General features: G+C 41.7%; 2 protein-coding genes and 1 long non-coding RNA gene across 3 annotated transcripts in view; all 3 read left to right on the top strand.

The window, feature by feature from the left end:
* Window positions 1–4820: 4820 nt before the first annotated feature.
* Window positions 4821–6043, top strand: LOC108538697 (histone H3). The gene has a single exon (XM_017886940.1). The coding sequence runs from the start codon at window positions 4821–4823 to the stop codon at window positions 5229–5231; it is 411 nt and encodes a 136-aa protein (XP_017742429.1). The 3' UTR covers window positions 5232–6043.
* A 100-nt stretch (window positions 6044–6143) lies between these two features.
* Window positions 6144–22511, top strand: part of LOC108538698 (histone H2B type 2-F-like) — a 34901-nt gene continuing 18533 nt past the window's right edge. Inside the window, exon 1 of the mRNA XM_017886941.1 lies at window positions 6144–6570. Within this exon, the coding sequence (XP_017742430.1) occupies window positions 6194–6570 (377 nt within the window). The 5' untranslated portion in view covers window positions 6144–6193. The remainder of the gene's footprint in view (window positions 6571–22511) is intronic.
* LOC108538699 (uncharacterized) lies at window positions 16968–22502 on the top strand. The gene is made up of 3 exons (XR_001888163.1): window positions 16968–17119; window positions 17813–17971; window positions 21733–22502. It is a non-coding gene; the product is annotated as an uncharacterized LOC108538699 (long non-coding RNA).

Below are 22511 nucleotides of genomic sequence, written 5' to 3'. Positions count from 1 at the left end.
CTTGTTTGGTGAGCACCCTCCTCCCACCACCCTGCCACCAGTTTCTCTGTTGTGTGTTCTCCCTCATTGTAACAAGTCAACAAACTTGGCTTAGGTAGACTAAGTAGTGGTCTTGGGCTAATTGGGATAGGTTGAGTTTTTACTTAGAATTAATATTCATTTCAGCATTCCTACATTGTCAGAGGTTGTTTTGTTTTGTTTTTGAGACAGGGTCTCTGTCACCCAGGCTGGAGTGCAGTGGTATGATCATAACTCACTGCAGCCTGCAGCTTCAATCTCCCAGGCTCAAGTGATCCTCCCACCTCAGCCTCCCAAGTAGCTCAGACTACAAGTGCACGCACCACCACGTCCAGCTAATTTTTATAGTTTTGTAGAAACAGGGTTTTGCCATGTTGTCAGGCTGGTCTCCAGCTCCCAACAAACTTGCCCCCCTCGGGCTCCCAAACTGCTGGAATTATAAGCATGGGCCACTACACCCGGCTGTTGGTTATTTCTAATCTTTTAAATTACTATAAATGCTGCATCAACATCTTACTTCTTTGATATTAGTAGTGTTGAATAGTGACTAAAGGGAGACTCTGGAGTTGAAACCTGGTTTGGCACTGACTGTGTGACTCTGAGAAAGTTTCTTAACCTCTCTGTGATTCCTCCATGTCCCAATCTGTAAATGGACATACTTATACTACCTACTTGATAGGGTTTTGTGAGGATAAAATGAGTTATACATGTAAAGTGTTTAAAACATTGTTGGCACCAAGAAAAAGTATGTAAGTGTTAGAAAAAATATACGTATATAGGCCGGGCGTGGTGGCTCACGCCTGTAATCCTAGCACTTTGTTAGGCGAGGCTGGTGGATTGCCTGAGCTCAGGAGTTTGAGACCAGCCTGGGCAACATCATGAAACCTTGTGTCTACTAAAATACAAAAAATTAGCCGGGGATTGCAGTGTGCACCTGTGACACCCCAGCTTTGGCAACAGATATCTTCTTCTCCCTTGGCTGCTTCAGGCAGAGAAGAAACACTCTTGCCCTTTTCTGACTCTTTACTAACTCTCGCAGAATGTATCACATTATTTTACATCTTTTTTTTTTTTTTTTTTTTGAGACGGAGTCTGGTACTGTTACCCAGGCTGGAGTGCAGTGGGGCGATCTCGGCTCACTTCAAGCTCCGCCTCCCGGGTTCACGCCATTCTCCTGCCTTAGCCTCCCAAGTAGCTGGGACTACAGGCACCTGCCACCACGCCCGGCTAATTTTTTTTCTTTTATATTTTTAGTAGAGACGGGGTTTCACCGTGTTAGCCAGGATGGTCTCGATTTTCTGACCTCGTAATCCGCCTGCCTCGGCCTCCCAAATTGCTGGGATTACAGGCGTGAGCCACCGCACCCGGCCTGTTTTATATCTCTTTACATCTCAGTACTTCTTCGTCTTGGCTGTTTGTTCCTTACTGGCAGTGATTTTTTGCGGGTGGCGAGGTGCGGGGTACGGATTCTCGCTCTGTGGCCCAGGCTGGAGTGCAGTGGCACGATGTCAGCTCACTGCAACCTCTGCCTCTTGGGTTCAAGTGATCTTGTCTCAGCCTCCGGAGTAGCTGGGATGAAAGGCGGGGCCCACCACCCCACCGCTGTTTAGCATATAATCAAGAAATCACCATAAAAATGGGCAACCAGTAGCCCTCAGGGTTGTTCTCTCCATGGAGTAGCATTCTTTTATTCCTTTACTTTCCTAATAAACTTGCTTTCACTTTATGGACTGGTCCTGAATTCCTTCTTGCCGGATATCAAATAACCCTCTCTAGGGGTCTAGATCGGGAGCCCTTTCCTGTAACACATATTCCAGTGGAATATGTTAGATAATAAAGGCAGAAATTGTAAAAAATTTGAGCTGTAGAGTACAGGTAGTAAGTATTTGGGACCAGTAGAAAGGAGAAAGGTGCTGTGCCAAGTTTTATCAAATGAGCAGGATATTTAAGGAATGCGTTTAACTTATAATGGGGTAAGGAAAAAAGCTGACACTCTCAAGGCTTCTTCAACTTGGTCCAGGGCTGCAGACCGTTCAAGAGAAAATCAAATCAGGCACAGGGCCTTACCAACCCACAAACCAACAATTCAGCTGGACTCAGCTTATGATACTTATAACCCTGAGGGTACTTGAAGCCAAAAATGAAACATAAACTATCTTATTGGAACATCTATCTTAACTTAGTCCGTTACTTTTATATTAAAAGTAAACACATGTACATACAAAATATTATGTGCCTAATAATTCATTTATTAATATTTTCTTTTGCCTGTTTATTTCTTGTTAGGTAAATTTTAATCTTCTCTTGTCTATTCCCCCGTGCTATCTAATGAAATTTCAGTTCTCAGTATTCAAGCTGCACACCCTTATAATTTCTGCTGAAGGACAGTTCAAAAATTTTAGGAGGAATATTCCCTCTATGTTACAACTCCAGAAAAGCAGAGCTTCTTTTGCACCATAAAGCTGCTTCTGATATAGTGGTGGATTGAGACCTTTCACAGAGATGTCACTCTGGTGTCCAATGTGCGGACTAGGTGAAACTGAACTAACAATTGATCTGAATTCTGTTTTTAAAGATGACTTCTAAGGCAACTATACATCTGATTGTTTTATTCTGAGAAATGATACCTATAGCCATTAGAAGTTTACTCTTCTGATTGAATGCCCTTTTCTTATTTAAATGAACACATCTATACATTATGGTCAAGAGTGCATACATCATAGAGAAAGTATATTGCAAAGAAATGGGATGCTTGGGTGGGCTGCTTTGGGCTATCATCCAGATTCCATGGGGTAGTGTTCCCTTCTGATGGGAATAGTTGGATGTAGATGTTTGAGAAATACTAGGTGGTGTGATTGCATGATGGGAAAACGCTTTTGTGCTTTAAAAATATACTGGCTGGGTACGTGGGGCTCACGCCTGTAACCCAAGCACTTTGGGAGGCTGAGGAGGGTGGATCACCTGAGGTCAGGAGTTTGAGACCAGCCTGACCAATATGGTGAAACCCTGTCTCTACTAAAAATATAAGTAAGTAAGTAAGTAAGTAAGTAAGTAAGTAAGTAAGTAAGTAAATGAATAAGCAAGCTGGGGGTGTTGGCGTGTGCCTCTAGTCCCAGTTATTCATGAGGCTGAGACAGGAGAATTGCTTGAACCCAGGAGGCGGAGGTTGCAGTGAGCAGAGATCCCACCACTGCACTCCAGCCTGGGTGACAGAGTGAGACTTTTTTTTAAAAAAAAAAAAAAAAAAAAAGGTATCCTCTAAGCCTAATGAAATAGAAAGTTTCATCATTACAGTTTCATTCTTTCGCTTTAGAATATTACACAGGCTTTGTTACTTACCCAGGACAAGCCATAATTTCTCTGAGACTCAGTTTTCTTATCTGTAAAGTGAGAAAAGTAATATCTATTTCACAGAGTAGGGATTAAATGATAAAGTGTATGTAGAAGAACTTTAAACACTGAGTAGTACCTGCTGTCTGTAAGGCATTATTACAAAACCACCACAGAGAGCAATAACATTTGTTCACATCAGTTACACTTTTGTACATTTTAGATCTCTCGAGAGGAGGATGCTTTTGCCCATGAGAGACTCTTGAAGATATTAATTAAGCTAACAGATTTCTACATTGTGTTTATTGTTCAGGAAGTCCCCTTAAAATCACCTTTTACTTTACTTTTACTTCAGTAGGAAGATAGTTCATAATGCATCATCAAAGTAAGTTTTAAGCTTTTCGGGCCTGCTTTTCTCAGGTTTGAGTTTTTATAGCTTGTAACGGTTTTTAAGTAAAATAAGCATATGATTAAAAGTTTTATATTAACTACTACAACTTTTAACTATCAGTTACTTCTATATAACCATTATGATATTTACTGTTCTGAACAATACATACTTCAAAGCACATGAAATTGAAAAAGCAAAGCATCTTTACTCTCTTCATAGAGAACAGAAAAAAATATTAAACTTTTAAGCATTATAAAACACTTTACTGAATAAAATGTTTGCAAGTCAGCAATTGATGAATAATTTGCTTTGAAACTTTAACTTGTAATCTGGCTAATAAGCACTTATTTACAAACTATTCTACATTGTAAAGGAGAAATGAATATTTCTGGTGTTGTCCTTCTTTGATTTAGAAGTTTATCATCTGCAAGACCTAACTGGTCATTGATGTGAGGATGAGGAAGAGGGAACCACATCCCAGGCAGAAAAGACTAAAGGAAGGCAGAGACTCTAATATCAGGTCAATATAGGTCAGCACACTACCCAGATGAAGTGGCTTTGGCTGGGTTGCGAGGTCAAATAAATACGTTCAATTTTTTCATTCCTTCAATTACATATTTTTTTTGCTAAGCTTTGGTCATCCATGGTACATAATGCATCTAACTTGCTGAGCAAAATGCCAGATGTGAAATAAATGTTAGCTATGGTAGAAGAGCTACAGTAACAGGTAACCTGAAACATAGGCTGATAGCTCATAGAAGGCCATACTTGAATTCTGAGAAAAAAAAAATCTGTTAAAATGGGATGCAAAACGCTTTATACATTGCTTTTACAAAAGTTACACCAATTTAAAGGAAACGTCTCAAAAACGACCCATGATCGATAAAATTACAGAAAAGACTCGGGAAAGGGGGAAATAATAAGGAAAGAAAGATTAGCAGAACAATCTTCCACCCGGTAAATAGGATTGAATTTTAACCAATGAGATAACAAGTTTGAAAATTTCCTTTTCAGGCCCAATCAAGACGAAGCTATGTCTATAAGTAAGACTGCCTGGCCTCTCTCGTAACAGTGATACAGCATGGCCCGTACTAAGCAGACTGCCCGCAAGTCGACCGGCGGCAAGGCCCCGAGGAAGCAGCTGGCCACCAAAGCTGCCCGCAAGAGCGCGCCGGCCACGGGCGGGGTGAAGAAGCCGCACCGCTACCGGCCCGGCACCGTGGCCCTGCGGGAGATCCGGCGCTACCAGAAGTCCACGGAGCTGCTGATCCGCAAGCTGCCCTTCCAGCGGCTGGTACGCGAGATCGCGCAGGACTTTAAGACGGACCTGCGCTTCCAGAGTTCTGCCGTGATGGCGCTGCAGGAGGCCAGCGAGGCCTACCTGGTGGGGCTGTTCGAAGACACGAACCTGTGCGCCATCCACGCCAAGCGCGTGACCATTATGCCCAAGGACATCCAGTTGGCCCGCCGCATCCGCGGGGAGCGGGCCTAAGGCATATTTTTAAGTGGTCGATCTAAAGGCTCTTTTCAGAGCCACTGCCGTTTTCATCAAGAGCAGCTGTACCGGCTCTCCATCTGGCGTGCGTCTGCCTTGCGCACCGGTCAGGGGCCAGGGGCACTCGTAGTGGTGGGTGACGTTACAGAGCCCAAAACCTAGCCGCGAGTTGGCTGGCGGTAGAAAAAGCCACAGAGGGCATGGTCCTTGTGGTTCCGGCCGAGCCTTCCTTTTCATGCTGGTTTAAGGCCAGAGCTCTGGCTCCCAATTCTGTGGGTAAAGTTTTGCATGGCGGCAAGAGACAATGGGAGTTTCGAGATGTGGAAGATTGTGAGTGTAAGGGTGGGGCGAGTCCCTTAAAAATTATAAACCCGTTTCCTGGTTTATTTAAGAAGTGTATACGTTTAATTAAAGCTCAGCATCTTCCTCATTGCATACTACAGGCGGTGCCCAAGCCGAAATAGTAATTTAAGTGGGCGGGAGTAAATACCTGGCGATTTTTAAAAATGTGTGGGCTGAGGTATTATTTCAAGGAAGAGAACAAAATTTCCACAAAGTATAGAATAAAAATGCAAAAACAAGGGAAGAGTTAACTTGTCTAGCTGGCGTTAAGATTTCTTCCGTATGCAAGTCTGTGATGGAAAGTGAAAACCAAGAAAAAACCCCTAGCCGTTGAAACTATCGCTTCACCTAGCTTAAAACTGGCTAGTGTGAAATGGACCATTCTGATTGGATAACAAGACTTTTGTTCCAGTGACCACTAAGAAAGCACGACCAGAATCTATTATTTACATAGACTCCACCCCCTCTGACGACACCATTGTAAGTTAACCAATAAAAACGCAGCACTTTGTGAGTCCTCATTTGCATACAAGCTCTATAAGTAGCGCGTAACCAGCCCGTTTTGTGGTAGTCGGGAATTACTTCTTTCAGTCTCTGTTGCATTGTTTCGCGCAAAAATGCCGGATCCAGCAAAATCCGCTCCTGCTCCCAAGAAGGGCTCCAAAAAGGCTGTTACGAAAGTGCAGAAGAAGGATGGCAAGAAGCGCAAGCGCAGCCGCAAGGAGAGCTACTCCGTTTACGTGTACAAGGTGCTGAAGCAGGTCCACCCCGACACCGGCATCTCGTCCAAGGCCGTGGGCATCATGAACTCCTTCGCCAACGACATCTTCGAGCGCATCGCGGGAGAGGCGTCCCGCCTGGCGCACTACAACAAGCGCTCCACCATCACGTCCCGCGAGATCCAGACGGCCGTGCGCCTGCTGCTGCCCGGCGAGCTGGCCAAGCACGCCGTGTCCGAGGGCACCAAGGCTGTCACCAAGTACACCAGCTCGAAGTAAGGGTGTGCAAGGGACGCAATAGATCAACCACCTTACCCCAAAGGCTCTTTTCAGAGCCACTTCAGTAATCGAGATAGCAGCTGTAAACACTTGTCAGCGCGTTGGATAGCTTTTGGTCTGGTAGGGATTGTGACCATGGTCACAGATGCATTCGGGTTTAGGACTAAGGAGTTTCCTGTAATCCTGTAATGAGTTGGCCCTCAGTCATCCTCGCCTAGTCTTACTGAGTTGCTAGTTACCTGTACTAAGAGATCAGAAAGGTTTGACTATCCTTCTGGGATGTTTTGGAGGGAGGGAGGAAGGCGCGGGGTGGTTTCCCACCCCTTCAACCTTTAGCCTGTATCTCCAAAGTAGTTTTCCTTTTCTGAAAGTAATGAACGAGATGAGATTTCCCATACAGATGAGAAGCCCTCAGTCCAACCTCTTTCTATTTCTTAGTGTTTTAATCTGTTTTCCTTAACCATATACCTACAGGCGTCTGTCACAAACTTTGTCTAATATAGCCGTGTGCTTTAGTCCCTCAGCCTTTTTGCAAGTCCTGACTTAGCCATCCTCCCCTAACTTCCATTCCAGTGACTTCAATCAGGGAGATACATTGCCACCGCCCCCACCCCCTGTGGAGTATTTGGCAATATCTATAGATGTTTTGGGTTGTCAGGTGGGGTGCTACAAGTGTCCAATGGGCAGAGGCCGGGAGTGCTAAGCATAAGGCACAGGAGAGTCTGGGGGGACAAAGCTACCTAGCCTATAATGTCGATCTTTGGCGACTGAGAGACCCCAGCGCCCAAAGACTTCCCTAATCTTCAGGATTTAATCCTCATATCAATCAAACTTTTCCTTAACCCTACCAGCCCATGGTTTTGTTCTTGGTGAAAGCTGAGCACTTCATAGGCTGTTTACAGGTCCTTCTCCACAGGAAAATACCTCCTCCAGGGCAAGGACCGTGTCTTGGTTCTGTAACAAACTTTCCCAATTATAAGAATCACCTTTGCGCTTGTTAAACCCACTTCCAGGTGCTTATCCTGAGGTTTCCTGATTCAGCTAGACTGGAGGTGGGATCTGACGAGGTGGTTGGTTTTTAGTGTTCTCAGGAGTGTGGATGTTTTAATAGGTGTTGGGTACTCATGTTAATCGACCTGTGGGTGTGTCACAGTCTTTGTGTCACAGATGTTCTGAGAAAGGAAACAATTTGAGGATGAGTGGAGGGGAATTTGTGGTGTAGAGAAGGCTGCAGTTAATATGTGGGATGAATTTCTGAAGACCTCTCAGTTCAAAACTTGTATAACTCAAGACTCATCCTGACAAAAGCCAGTGGATGCTTCTTTTGCCAAATAAAATATACCCTTGGTGCAACTGGAAAATCTTAGTTTATAATTAACTTGACAGCCTTTGAAATTAAGCCATTCTTGATAAATCTTGGGGGAATTAACAACTTTGTGCTTAAAATGAATTTTACTAATAATTTTTATGATGTTGGAGTTCAAATTTACACCCAATTAAAAGTTATATAAAATGTGGTATACATGATTTTTTTCCACTAGAAAATTAAGATTCCCAGTTTAGTCATCTTTTTCTGATCACCAGACAAGAGGTCAGGGAAAGATAACTGAGAATCCAAAATTTCCATTGAAAGAAAAGAAATAATATATAGCACATTTTCTGGTAGGAAAGGTTACTCAATAAGTGGGATGGCCGAAGTGGTCTATTTTCTATACAGTTGGGGCATAAGAGAGTCTATCCAATCTCCTCCTACCTTAGGGTCCTAAAGTCAGGAGTTCATTTTTTCCTATGGATTAGGACCATGTCTTTCAGGGCCTTTTGAAGTTGTTAAAGCATTGTCAACTGGCTCAACTACACAAATACCATCATTTATTACCCATTGACCAAAAGATTAACTTCCAAATCCTCATCCTGAAACTAAAGGCCACCTATTATCTAGCCAAAACTTACCTCCTTCACTTGTTCTCCCAAGTCCTCCAGCTTAGCCTAAATGTTCTACCGTCATGTAAAACTTCCTTTCTCTTCTGTGCTTTTGTTACATTGTTCTGAGTTTTAGTACTCAGTCCTCTAGACTACCTGAAACTTATTATCAGTCTGTCAGTTCTTTAAACTCTTGTTCAAATCTCACTCTGAGAAACCTTTTCATCTCATTGTAGTTCACAGGGAAGTCTTTTCTTAAGGCCTCACTCCTTGCACAATGAACAATTGTGTAGCTTTGTAAACTGTAGCCTTATTCCTCAATTTCTTTTTCTTGTTTTTACATTTTCTTGTTTGTCTTCTGTTAGAGACATATGCTTCTTGGTAGTCCACAAAGGCTATCCCAATGCCTGCTATAAAATAGCTTCTCAGTGAAAGTTTGTTGACTGGTTGCCCAGTCAACAGAACACTAGAAAATTGATCTGAGAGTGGTGGGTTCAAATACTCCAGTAAATATTTTTCTCTACCTGTTTTCTAACTTTTTTTCTTCTTTAGCATGGATACTTTTTTTTTTTTGAGATGGAGTCTCACTCTGTCGCCCCAGCTGGAGTGCAGCACAGTGGATGATCTCAGCTCACTGCAAGCTCTGCCTCCTGGGTTCACGCCATTCTCCTGCCTCAGCCTCCCGAGTATTTGGGACTACAGGTGCCCACCACCATGCCCGGCTAATTTTGTTTTTGTATTTTTAGTAGAGACGGGGTTTCACCGTGTTAGCCAGGATGGTCTTGATCTCCTGACCATGGTCGTGATCTGCCCACCTCATCCTCCCAAAGTGCTGGGATTACAGGCGTGAGCCACTGTGCCTGGCCAGCATGGATACTCTTGATTATTGCCCTTCATAATTATTGGCCCAGTTGACACAACTGTTACAGATTCAAAAATCTTCAGAATGGTAGAGTACTACATTTGGCATCTTCCCTTGAGCCAATGTATCTATGTAGCCAAAATGATGAGATTCGAGTGGAGCTTTCTCATCATGGTTTGAGGTGCTGGAGAAATGGTCTGCGTTTCTAGTGCCTTGAAAAAGGATGAGAAGAGAGGCGCATTCCAGAAGACAAAAAAGGTATGTAGTATCAGGATAAGGGGCTTTAAATATCAGATCCAGAGAACACTGCACATGTAGAAATGGGCTTGGCCTGGGTCAGGGCATTGAGATTGGTTACATAATCTTTTCAAGGATTGGTGAATGAGTTGGAGTATGTGTAGAAACCTACAAAGATGACAGTTTAATCTTTTGTCATAATTTGTAGACAAATAATGTATTTTGAAACTAGGCGCAGTTCCTAAAGCTGTTCTAAAAGTCAATGCAACTGACTTTGGAATCTAAGCATAGGACAACATATGGAAAATAAGTACATGACCTCTGTGGGATAAAGTTAGTTATCAAAGAATGTCAGTGTTCAACAAGGAAGGAACAAGCTTGTTTTGGAGAATTACTAGATATTATGGAAGTTTTTTTTTTTTTTTTTTTTTTACATTTGGTTAACTCTAGCTGAACTGTAACAGATCATATGACTTGGCAAAAATAGAAAACTTGATAAAAATCTTCTAGGTCCCACAATATCAACATGAACAAACTTTTGAAAAGTAAAAGGCCGTGTTTTCTCAGTATGTATTATCAAATATACGTTGAACATATAATTTTTGCCCCTCAGCCAGGTTGTAATATTTTCTTTTACTTTACCTCTTTAATAATTTTTTATTTGAATCCATTTTATTTTGAAAAAATAATGAGCTAGAGGATACAAAGATGTAAATGAATCTAAAAGAGAGAATTAAACTGGCATAAAGATAAATACAATTAAAGCAAGATGTGTTATTCCCAAAAGAGGAGTAAGAAGGAAACGTTATGTGAATTGAGAGTGAAAGGTTGCCTCTGGTTGGAGAGTTTAGGAAAATTCTGTGAGAACTTACATGGTACCAGCTATTGTGCTAAGTGATGGAGACACAAAGGTATCCATTCCTCAAGTCCATAAGATTCAACTGGGATTTTCTTTGTGACGAGTATATCACATATCCTCTGGAATTTTTTTTTTTTTTTTTTTTTTTTTTTTTAAGATTTAGTTTTACCCAATTTTACTGTAACCTCTTTCACCTTTTAGTTGTCTGATTTGGGTAGATGGAATTCTCAATCATTCCATTTTTATTCTGTGATTAGAGGTTATTAGTTCCTTACCCCTCATCCAGGTTGTAACATGTCCATTTACTTTAATATATCTCTTAAGAAAATTTTTATTTTACTTCAATCGAGATTTTATTTTTTAATATTATATTGAACAGCTTTGGCTATCCCACCCTCCTACCTGCAGAGTGCAAAACAATCTATGCCCATCATACTCAGCTTACAGCATCACAAAACCCTTGGAGCGTTGTTCACCATGGTCGTAGCTTGATTTTCTTGAGGTTGTCTTTTCTTGGGGTGTGATTATTCTTTCATTTCTGTCTCTCTCCCTCTTTCTTCTTTTTTTTGAGATGGAGTCTCACTCTGTCACCCAGGCTGGAGTGCAGTGGCACAATCTTGGCTCATTGTATCCTTTGTCTCTCAGGTTCAAGTGATTCTCCTGCCTCAGCCCCCCGAGTAGCTGGGATTACACATGGCAGCCATCATGCCCAGCTAATTATTATATTTTTGTAGAAGTGGGGTTTCACATTTTGGCCAGGCTGGTTTCGAACTCCCAGTCTCAGGTGATCTGCCTGCCTCTGCCTCCCAAAGTGCTGGGATTATAGGTGTGAACCACCATGCCAGCCCTTTTATTTTTCTTCCAGACAGGGTCTTGCTCTGTCACCCAGTCTGGAGTGCAGTGGCATGATTACAGTTCATTGCAGCCTTTACCTCCCCGGCTCAGGTGATCATTCCACCTCAGCTTCCTGAGTAGCTGGGACTACAGGTGCATGCCACCATGCCTGGCTAATTTTTAGAGTTTTTTGGTAGAGATGGGGTCTCATTATGTTGCCCAGGTTGGTCTTGAACTCCTGGGCTCAAGTGATCCACCTGCCTTGGCTTCCCAAAGTGCTGAGATTATAGACTGGTGTGACTATTAGATGGTGAGTGAATAAGCTTTTTCTTATTTTCCAAATGCAATTTATCAGAAAATCCTCTTGACTCAAAATATGTCCAGCATCTAACCACATCTCACCACCTTCACCACTGTTTCCCTGCTCTAAGCTTCCATATCTTGGATATTTGCAATGGCTTTTTAAATGGCCTCCTTGATTCTGCTCTCTCCGTCCTGTATTTCCCACAAAGCAGCTAGAGTACACTTTTTGAAACGTAAGTCAGATCATATCATTCCCTTACTCCTCCCCAACAGAAAACCCTCCAATGGCTTCAGCATCAAGGCCCACATTCACTTCTCTGACCTCTCTTACCACTCCCTAGTTTGCTCCATTTCATCATAATTTTCTCCTTGTACTTCCTTGAATACATCAAGGCCCTTCTATCTCAGGATGTTTGCACTTGCTATTTCCTCTTCTCAAAAGGCTCTTCCCTAGATACTTGCATGACTGGCTTCCTAATTTATTGGAAGCTTCTGCTGAGAAGTTACCTTACCAACTATCATTGAGGTTTTCCCTGAACATCTTAGGTAAGATAACAAGCCTCCTCCTCTTCTTTCCTCACTTCTTGGTATTCCTTATCTCATAATTTTTTTTTTTTTCTGAGATGGAGTCTCACTCTGTTGCCCAGGCTGGAGTGCAGTGGTGCAATCTCAGCTCACTGCAACCTCCGCTCCCAAGTAGCTGGGACTACAGGTGTTTGCCACCAGACCTGGATAATTTTTTGTATTTTTAGTAGAGATAGGGTTTCACTGTGTTAGTCAGGATGGTCTCGATCTCCTGACCGTGTGATCCACCCCCCTTGGCCTCCCAAAGTGCTGGGATTATAGGTGTGAGCCACTGTGCCCGGCCTCTCATAACTTCCTTAATTTTTCTCCATATACCATCTGAATACTAATGTATTTATTTACTTGTTTATTTCTGAATGAGACTGATATCCATAAAAATCATCTTTCCTTGTATACTTTAACTCCCTGCTTTCTGGGCACATGGCTTCTCAATTAAAGGCTAATTTACCAGCTTCCCTTGCATCTGGGTTTGTCCAAAGTTTGGGGCCAATGAGATGTGAATGGAAGTTGTATATATTACTTCTAGTTTGTGCCCTAAAAAAGAATATGTATGTGTTGCCCTTGCCCTCTTACCCTCTGCACTGGCTGGGATGCAGATGTGATGGCAGGAATTGGGGCAACTACTTTGGACCCAGAGGCAGAAGTCCTGTGATGAGGATGGCAGAACTGCTTTGTTAGCCCTGGACTGTTACATTAGAGATAAATAAACTTGTATCTTATTCAAGCCACTGTTTTTAAAGACTTATTTGTTATAATACCTTAGACTATATCTGAGTAATACATCATTTGTCTCCCCTCCTGCCTCCTCAGAATAAGTCCTATGAAGGTACTTTGTTTCAGACACTGCTCTATCCCTATTATGTAGAACTATGTCTGGAATACATTAGGCACTAAATATCTGGGATGAATGATGGATTCAAGAAACAGAAGGAATTGAGTACATGGGAAATGGGGTTGTATTTGTGACAGGTGGAGCTCCAAGAGTTGAATTTAACAAGAAACAATTGAGTTTGAATTTTTTTGCCCTCTAAATTAGGGACAGCACAACACAGAATGAGGATTTGGATGAAGTTGCAACCACCAAGGTCCACATACCAGTTTAGAAGCCTCAGAGTATAAGTCATTGGGTATTTAAGGACCTTACCTAAGCTAACTCAGAAGCAATATGAAGGGTAGTATTGACATTAACTGCCAGAAATCTAAAAGAGTCAAGGGGTTATACATGAGTCACAATTAGAAGGAACCTTGAAGATGGACAATTATAGTCCCTTCACTTTATGGAAGACTTGAGACCCAAATAAGAGAGATCCCAGTGGTCCATGAACGTAGCTCTGGTAAGTTGCTGATAATTATTTAAATTATTTCAGGTTCAACATCACTGATTTCTATCACCATTTTCAAGGCTAATATAATCTAATGTGCCTTGGTTCTGCTAAGATCTCCCTGTTTTTTTGTCTTAGTTCTTTTCTGTTTTTTTTTTTTTTTTTTTTTTTTTTTTTTTTTTCTAGAGGAAAAAAACAATCTACCTATCTGGATGCAGAAGAGGTAGTAAAAATAATACACATAACATAGCTTTCACATGATCACATATCATGCTGAAGGCATCTCAGGCAACTGAGGGTGGAGATCATTTTAGGGTCATAAGTTCAGAGCTGTATCTGCAACATCAACAACAGATATTCTGGCTCTTACCACCTTGCCCATTTCTCCTCTTAGCACTGTAAGAGTAGTTCTTGCTGAGAAGGCACTATCCTGTAGTGGTGATGAACATCAGCTTTGAGTATAGCTTCCCCACATAAGGACTGTATGACCTTGGAAAAGTTTCTTTACTTGCTGTGATCAATAAACTTCCTTACAGCAAATTGATCCTCAAGTTATTCCCCTGTAAAGTGGGAAAAATAGTGGAAACTATCTTCTAGGCTTGATATGAAGATTAAATGAGGTAATGTACCCAAAGCACTTAGTACAGTGGCTGAAACGTGGTAAATATTTGATCAGTGTTGCTCTTATTATTGTTATGGTGAGGAAGGCACTTGCAAGAGCACTGTTGTGCTTCCAAAGCACATTCCATTTTCCAGCAAGTGGTGCTTTAGTAGATTTCTGGTGACTTGAGAGTGACTTCCCTAAGCATCTTGCATTAAGGAAATAAGACCTTCTGTATTCTAGAAACACCATCCAATAAGGCATTTTCACAATTTACTTGTAGGACCTTTGTTACGTAGAACCTTCAGTGTCTGCTATGTGGCCTATTAGGAAAAGAATAAATTAGGAAACAAAAGACTTTGTGTTACTAGTGTCTGTTACTAGTGCTCTATAAAGGCCGATATAATATTTGGCAAGTACCTTCTTTTTCTATCAGATGATGCTTTTAATACTTCACGTCAATACTTTCAGAAAAAAGTGAAATCATTTCATTAAACACTTGTTTCCTATTTCTGATTTTTGAGCTGAAAGCTCTTAATTTTGAGGATTTAACATAAGAACAAGTCAAGGGAATAGAAATTATCTAGAAAACTATTAGCTAGCATAGAGAAAATAATGTCTTACAGCCAAAAGAAGAATGTGCAAATAATTTGGGAAATGTTTAAACAGAAATTTCAAAGTGGGGTTGGTGGAGTTATGTCGATGATTTCTGAGTTAATCATTTCTGCTTGTTAAATTGTTTCCAGCATTTTCTTTTCTTTTTTTTTTTTTGAGACGGAGTCTCGCTCTGTCTCCTGGGCTGGAGTGCAGTGGACGGATCTCAGCTCACTGCAAGCTCCGCCTCCCGGGTTTACGCCATTCTCCTGCCTCAGCCTCCCGAGTAGCTGGGACTACAGGCGCCCGCCACCTCGCCCGGCTAGTTTTTTGTATTTTTTTAGTAGAGACGGGGTTTTACCGGGTTAGCCAGGATGGTCTCGATCTCCTGACCTCATGATCCGCCCGTCTCGGCCTCCCAAAGTGCTGGGATTACAAGCGCGAGCCACCGCGCCCGGCCTGTTTCCAGCATTTTCTAACTGAAGTTACTGTTCTTGCCAACTACTCAGCATCCAACATTTTTGCAAGAAAACAAGGAAGATTTTTTTCTCTTCAAATTACAATCCAAAGAGTGGCAAACAAGGAAGATGACAGAGTCCGAAGACCTTCAAATTTCTTTTCTTTGGTCAAGAACTCATTACACAATGGATGACACATTTTAGGTGGTCCTACTAAAAAGAGACACAAGAATCTAGAGAGTATCTCACTGTCAACCAATCCAAGGAACTTTGCTTTAGATGGCCAAAGCCAAAAACAGCAAAGTAGAAGAACTACTAGAGCTTTAAGCAGTTCCTTAGTATTTTTCCTTGGCTTATCCAAGCCTGGATACTGGTCCACTTTCCCAAAGATGGTAAAGAGGTAATACAGCTTGGGATTGGTTGGATATTGAGAGACAGAGAGAGAGAGAGAGATCAATCTAGGTACTGGAGCAGCACTCGGCACTCAGAAGAAGGAACACTTGGAGCAAAAAATGAAAGATACAGATTAGTGACGTGAAGTCAGGAGCAAATGATCTCAGTTGCTTTACATGATCAAAGGGCAATAACTGCAGATTACCAGAGGGTAGGTGGAGATCCATACCACTTTTTAATATTAGTGTTTTTAACACCTAGGAATAGAATATATCTAAAGATAAAGGCTTGATTTCCTCACACCCGCCTTCTCAATGATGTTTTGATTTTGCAAAAGTCTTGGTTTCTAGTTTGTGGGATTAACATTTTTCAATGCATTGAAGGAAAATTCTGTAGGCCAGGAGGGAGTCTAAAACAGACTTCAGCCACAGCACAGATACAACCCTAGGCAAGGGTCATTCAATGTTCTTAAGAAAATTCTAAATTCTAGGATGTGATGGTTAATATTAGGTATAAATTTGATAGGACTAAAGGATACCTAGATAGCTAAGTATTGTTTCTGGGTGTGTCTGTGAGGGTGTTGCCAGAGGAGATTAACATTTGAGTCAGTGGACTGGGAAAGGAAGACTCACCCTCAATGTGGGTTGGCACCATCCAGTTGGCTGCCAGGGTGGCTAGAACAAAGCAGGAGAAAGAAGCGGGCTAAGCTGGCTTGCAGAGTCTTCTGGCTTTCATTTCTCTCCTGTGCTGGATGCCTCCATCCATTCCTCCTGCCTTTGGACATGAGACTCCAGGTTCTTTGGACTCTTGGACTTAACACCAGTGGCTTGCCTGAGGCTTTTGGGCTTTCGGCCACAGACTGAAGTCTGCACTGTGGGCTTCCCCACTCTTGAGGCTTTTGGACTCAGACTGAGCCACTACTGGCTTCTTCCTCAGCTTGCAGACGGCCCACTGTAGGACTTTGCCTTGTAATCATGTGAGCCAATTCTCCTTAATAAACTCCCTTTAATATATCTATATCTATATCTAATCTATTATCATCTATAGATAGAGGTATATGTCTCCCCTATTAGTTTTATCCCTCTGGAGAACTCTAATACAAAGGGTTAAGTCTTAAACTACTTATACTTTCTCTCTGGAACTATATTTCATCTAGTTTGGAATGTTTAGTTACTTAAGACCCATATTATATATGTAGAATAATGAGCAGGAGAAAGGTATACTGATTAACTTACATATATATATATCAGCCATAGGATTAGTTCCAGCAAAGGAATATACTTGCTTTTTTTGGTTTCTTCAATCTTCTCCCTGTCCCATTATGAAAATTTGATGATTTTGCTTATTTAAGTGTCTTTGTAGGAGATTTTCCTGGATCTTTTTAAGTGTTTAACCTCTGATTTTCATAATTTTTTCACATTAGTATCAAGGAATTAGGTAATGGAAATTATTCTTAAATAACTCCCACCTGCCCCCCTGAAACAGCAAGCATCTATAGAGAAGAAGACAGCTTTTGGATTAGCTGGAGAGTTAACCAAGTAAAACTTGAATTCTGATCCTTAGCCTGGAGAAAAAAGGTAAGAAAATTTTTCATTTGTCTAAGATAAGTTTATTTCATGGTGTTTATGATTGTGGAGATGTGTCTGTGGGGGAAAGTGGCATATTAGATAAATCTTTCTAGACTAGTATGTGCAAATCATTTATAGTGGGGAGAGGGGAATTTGAGTCTCAAAGATAAAAGAGTAGCAAAACAGAACTGTGACTATTCTTCCTGGCATGAGGAAATAACATATGAATTACAAGCAGGCTTGAGTAATGTAGATTGAGTTGATGGATAGAAATGTGGCCCCTTACAGGACAGAGATGACAAAGTAAATATATTTGGCCCTCCTGGCAGGGTAGAAGTATAATGTGTTCCCAAAGTCATCCGGATATGCCATCGTATAGTGTATTAGTAAAGAGTGCAGGCTCCTGAGACGGACCACGTGGTGTGTAACCTGGCTCTGCTCTTTAGGGTGTTTTTAATCTGTTTTCTCACCTTAAAACTGGGAATATAGTAATGCTTACTTCATGTTTTTATGAAGGATAATTGCTTAATGTTTCCTACTAATAAACAATTCAATAAATATTAGTTGATGGTCGCAGAGAAGTCCTGCCGAGTGCTCTGCAAGTTTCCCGTCTCTAATGCACAGGTGAAAAATAGCTACTGATTCAAGATTGTGTACTGAAGATATGTTGCTTTCTTCTCATATTCTACCCCAAATTCCTAGAAATGATAAAAAATGGACAAAGATGGCAGATGGGGTAACAGTGAAGAGTGCCAAGGAGGACTTCTGCAGAAGACAGGAGTGGACCAAAAAATGATCCACATGTTTTGGAACCAGGAGACAAAAGTTGGTCTTGGGGCAGCTGACAGGATGACAGTTCAGGTACTACAGTAGGAGTATCCACCCATCTCCTACCTTGGCGACTGAAGTCTTTTTATTTGTTTTCTAGAGACCGGGTTTCGTTCTATTGCCCACGCTGGAGTGCAGTGGCACGATCTCAGCTTACTGCAGCCCCAACCTCCTGGGCTCAAGCTGTCCTCCCACCTCAGCCTCCTGAGTAGTTGGGACCACAGGCATGCACCACCACAACCAGCTAATTTTTGTATTTTTTGTAGAGACAGGGTTTCACCATTTTGCCCAGGATGGTCTCAAACTCCTGGGCTCAAGGGATCCACCCACCTTGGCCTCCCAAAGTGCTGGGATTACAGGTGTGAATCACCATGCCTGGCTGGTGACTGACATCTTTGATCCCAGCAGTGAGTGCAGTCATTTGGTTCAAGGAGGCAGGAAAATATACCAAGTAACTGGGCGCTCCCACGCCTTGAAAATTTAAAATTTTGTTATTGATGTAAAAATTCAACAAGGGATAAATCCAGAACAGGATAGATATAGCCAGGAGAATGTAAATAAGCTGAAAGATTGTGCTATTATGAAATATATATTTAGTCTGCAACCCCATTTCCTGACATACAACTCCTAAAATCCTTAGAAACACTAAAGTGATGTCTTTTTGTTTATTAATGAGTTGAGTGATGTCTGGCAGCCCCTGGGTAGCTTCAGGATGGGGATTGGTGACCAGAAAGAACAAGGGAGGATTAGAGAGTTTGGACTTTCAGCCCACCTCCAACTTCCTGGGAGGGGAGAGGGGCTGAAGGTTAAGCTGATCACCAATGGCCAATGGTTTAATCAGAGATGCCTATGTAACGGAGCCTCTGTAAAGACCCAAAGGGACAGGGCTCGGAGAGCTTCTGGATAGCTGAACATGTAGAGGTTCCTGAAGGGCGGCGCACCCAGTGGGGGTGCATGGAAGCTCCATGCTACTTCCCCCATGTGGGTCACACATATAATCCTGGCACTTTGGGAGGCTGAGCCCTTATGCATCTTTTCATTTGTATTTTTTGTTATAAAGTAGTAAACACAAGTGTTTCTCTGAGTTTCAGGAGCTGCTCTAGCAAATTAATCCAATGCAAAGGAGGAAGCCATGGGAATCCCAACCTGGAAATAGTTGGTCAGAAGTTCTGGAGGCCCAGACTTGCAACTGGCATTTGAAGTGGGGGCAGTCTGGTAGACTCAGCCCTCAACCTGTGGGACCTCCTGACAAATAGTGTAAAAATTGAATTGGAGTTATACTTAGCTGGTGTCCACTGCAGAACCGACTGCTTGCTTGCTGTGTGGAGACCCTTTCCCCACCCACGCCCCTGTCACATTTGGTCAGTCTTCTGTGTTGATTGTTGTGGTGTGAAAGCACAGGAAACACATAGTTTGAGTTTCTCCCCCCTCACGATGATCAAGATAAGCCAGAAATTCCTCCACAAAGCCATATAAAAAGATGCATGCAGAAATGAAAGAAAAGTTAAATGATATGAAAAATAGATCCGGATGTTCTAAACTCATCTAGTAGGATGAGGGGTTAGTAGACGAGGGGAGAATTCAGAACATGTAAGAAATAAAATATAGATCTACCAAATAAGATTTGCTGATTGTGCACTGCACAATTTCAGGGGATGCCATTTGAATAATAAGATTTGTCAATGTGTAGTGTACAACCTACTATTGTGTAGTATGCAACCACAGTCATGAGAAAATAAAGGAATAAAAGGAGGATATTTCACAGGATCTAAGTGCATATATACATCCTTAGACTGCAAGGTCCTATTAAATTCTGAGCATACAGGGTAAGAAGGACCCTCACCTAGATTCACAGTGACAAAATTTGAGAACAAAGAGAACTTTCTAAACATATTCAGGGAAAATGCTTATGAAGAAATGGAAGTTAAATTTACATCCAACTTCTCATTTGGGCTCCACTGGATATAAGAAGACATGAAGCATTATTTTTTAAAATCTAGGGAAAAGAATTTTGAATTCAATTAAACTATCACTTAAGTGTGGGTGACTTTTCAGAATTCTATTCCAGCAATAATTTAAAAAAGATCATAAGGGAAGATGTGAGATAACAGAAGCAACGGTGGTAATGTATTTGGTAAAAGATATTGCTAAACAAAGTGAATTTAGATTCTAGAAAATTAAAAAGAAAACCTGGAATTCCAATTCTAGGTGATATAGGAGGGAGGTAGGGAGAGCAAGAGTGAAGAGAAAATAAGCTAAGTAAGATTTATGTTATAAATAAATAGGATATAGATACTATTACTGTAGAAGTTAGAAAAATATGGGCTTACGTGGTGGGTCACACATGTAATCCTGGCACTTTGGGAGGCTGAGGCAGGAGGATCACTTGAAGCCAAGAGTTCGAGATCAGCCTGGGCAACAAAACAAGACCCTTGTCTCTATAAAAGTAAAAATATTAGGCAGGCATGGTTACATGTACCTGTAGTCCCAGCTACTTAGGAGGCTGAAGGAGGAGGATTGCTTGAGCCTAGGAGATCGAGGCTGCAATTAGCTATGATTGCACCTTTGCACTCTGGCCTGGGTGACAGAGCAAGTTCCTGTCTCAAAAAAAAAAAAAAAAAAAAAGTAGGTTTAAAAATACATTTATATATGGCACTAGAAGGGTATCTCATATTCATAAAGGTAGTGCTCCATTAAGGAATGACCATGAATTATTTGCATTAAACAAGGATACACACACATATGTGCATATAAGTCAACAATCACAGTGATAAGTTTAATATACCTTTCTTAGGAATTGACAGATCCAGTTGACTGAAACTTATTGAGGATATGGAGAATTTGAAGAACATGGTTAATAAGATTAATCATAACTATAATTATGCCTATACCATCTTATATTCAAAATGGGAAAGTTACATTATTTTCAGATTCACATGGAATATTGACAAAAATTGACCATAAGTGAGATGGCAAATTAAGTCTCAAGTGTTGAAAAGCTGAAACCATATGGGACCAGGGCATAGTTAACTGATTATAAAACAATAAAATAATCAAACATGCCCTCCTTAAGTTGTGCTCTTAGGAAAAAGCACATGGGTTAAAGGGGATACCAGAATAAAAATTATACACTCCTTAGAAATAACAAGAGCACTATAATTCAACCATACCCTGAGACTTCACAAGCTTTGGTCCCAGTAAGCTAGAATTCAAATCTTAGCCCTATCTTTAAATAACTCATTGAATTGCCATTTCTTATCCCAATGATCTGTCATTCCACTGTGGAATATATTTCATGGCAAATAATATTAAAACCTATGTGAAGCAGTCAGGAGAAAATTCGTAGCTTTAAAATGCATTTAAGAGAAAATAATCGGTGGGCAGATCGCCTTGGACTCCCAATTATTGCCTCAGGAGTTGGAGACCAGGGTGGACAATGTCTGGAGCCATGAGGCCCGGAGTTTGCCGCGGCCTCTGTTGCTTAAGCTCCGCATTGTGGAGACAAGATGGCGCACTTCCTGGTTCTTCATCATCAACTTTTCCCGCGTGCGCGAACTTTTCCCGCCCGCACGCGTAGATAACCTCCCGCGCCCGGGAAAGACTAAGTCTACTGAGCATGCGCCCGGTGACGTCTCTCATTATTCTCCTCCCCGCCTGCTCTGAGCCCTTCCTCTTCCCTGCCAGCCTATATAAGGCATTGCACTGCCGCCATTAAACGAGACTTGATCAGGATACTGTCTTGTCTCCATTTCTTGTGTCTCTTGTCTCTCTAAATTCCCACCCCCTCCTCCAAGGTCTGTGTTAACGATCCCGCTGGACGGGACACGTGGCGCCCAATGTGGGGCTTGGATACGAGGGAAGTGCGTGAGGAAGAGGGAGCATAGAAAGGCCGGCGACTAAAGTGAAAGAAAAATCCCTCCGACCGTCGTGGGAGCCTGCTGCATTGGAGTTGAGGGTAAGTTACGCGCCTGAAATGGGAGAAGAATTAAGCCAGCATCAAATCTACGTAGGGCAATTAAAAGAGGCTTTAAAGACACGGGGAGTAAAGGTTAAAAGTGGTGACTTATTTAGATTTTTTGATTTTGTGAAAGATACCTGCCCTTGGTTCCCACAGGAAGGAACCATTGATATAAAAAGATGGCGGAGGGTGGGAGACGCCTTTCAATATTATTATAATACCTTTGGGCCAGAAAAAATTCCTGTAACCGCCTTTTCTTATTGGAATTTAATCAAGGATCTAATAGATAAAAAGGAAGCCGATCCACAAGTAATGGCTGCGGTCGCCCAGACTGAGGAGATTTTAAAGGTCAGTTCTCAGACCGACCTCGGGAGCCCCCCGCCAGACAAAGAAGTAGATCTTATTTCTCTTGAAAGTGATGACGAGGGGGCCAAGGCTCCTTCTGTAAAAGACAAAATGATGCTAGGCGAGAAAAGGCCCAAAAAATACCCAATTCTGCAAACATCACAAAAAGATAAAAGTAACGACAATCCTGACCTTTCAGATGTAAATTGGGATGACTTAGAGGAAGAGGCAGCTAGATATCATAATCCTAACTGGCCTCCCTTTTTCTCG

Source organism: Rhinopithecus bieti, unplaced genomic scaffold (genome assembly GCF_001698545.2).
Source record: "Rhinopithecus bieti isolate Rb0 unplaced genomic scaffold, ASM169854v2 scaffold_16660, whole genome shotgun sequence".
NCBI classification, from domain to species: domain Eukaryota; kingdom Metazoa; phylum Chordata; class Mammalia; order Primates; family Cercopithecidae; genus Rhinopithecus; species Rhinopithecus bieti.
This window is presented reverse-complemented; position numbering and strand designations above follow the sequence as displayed.

Coding starts and splice junctions, on each gene's coding strand:
- LOC108538697 (XM_017886940.1), top strand. CDS start 4,821: ATGGCCCGTACTAAGCAGACTGCCCGCAAGTCGACCGGCGGCAAGGCC.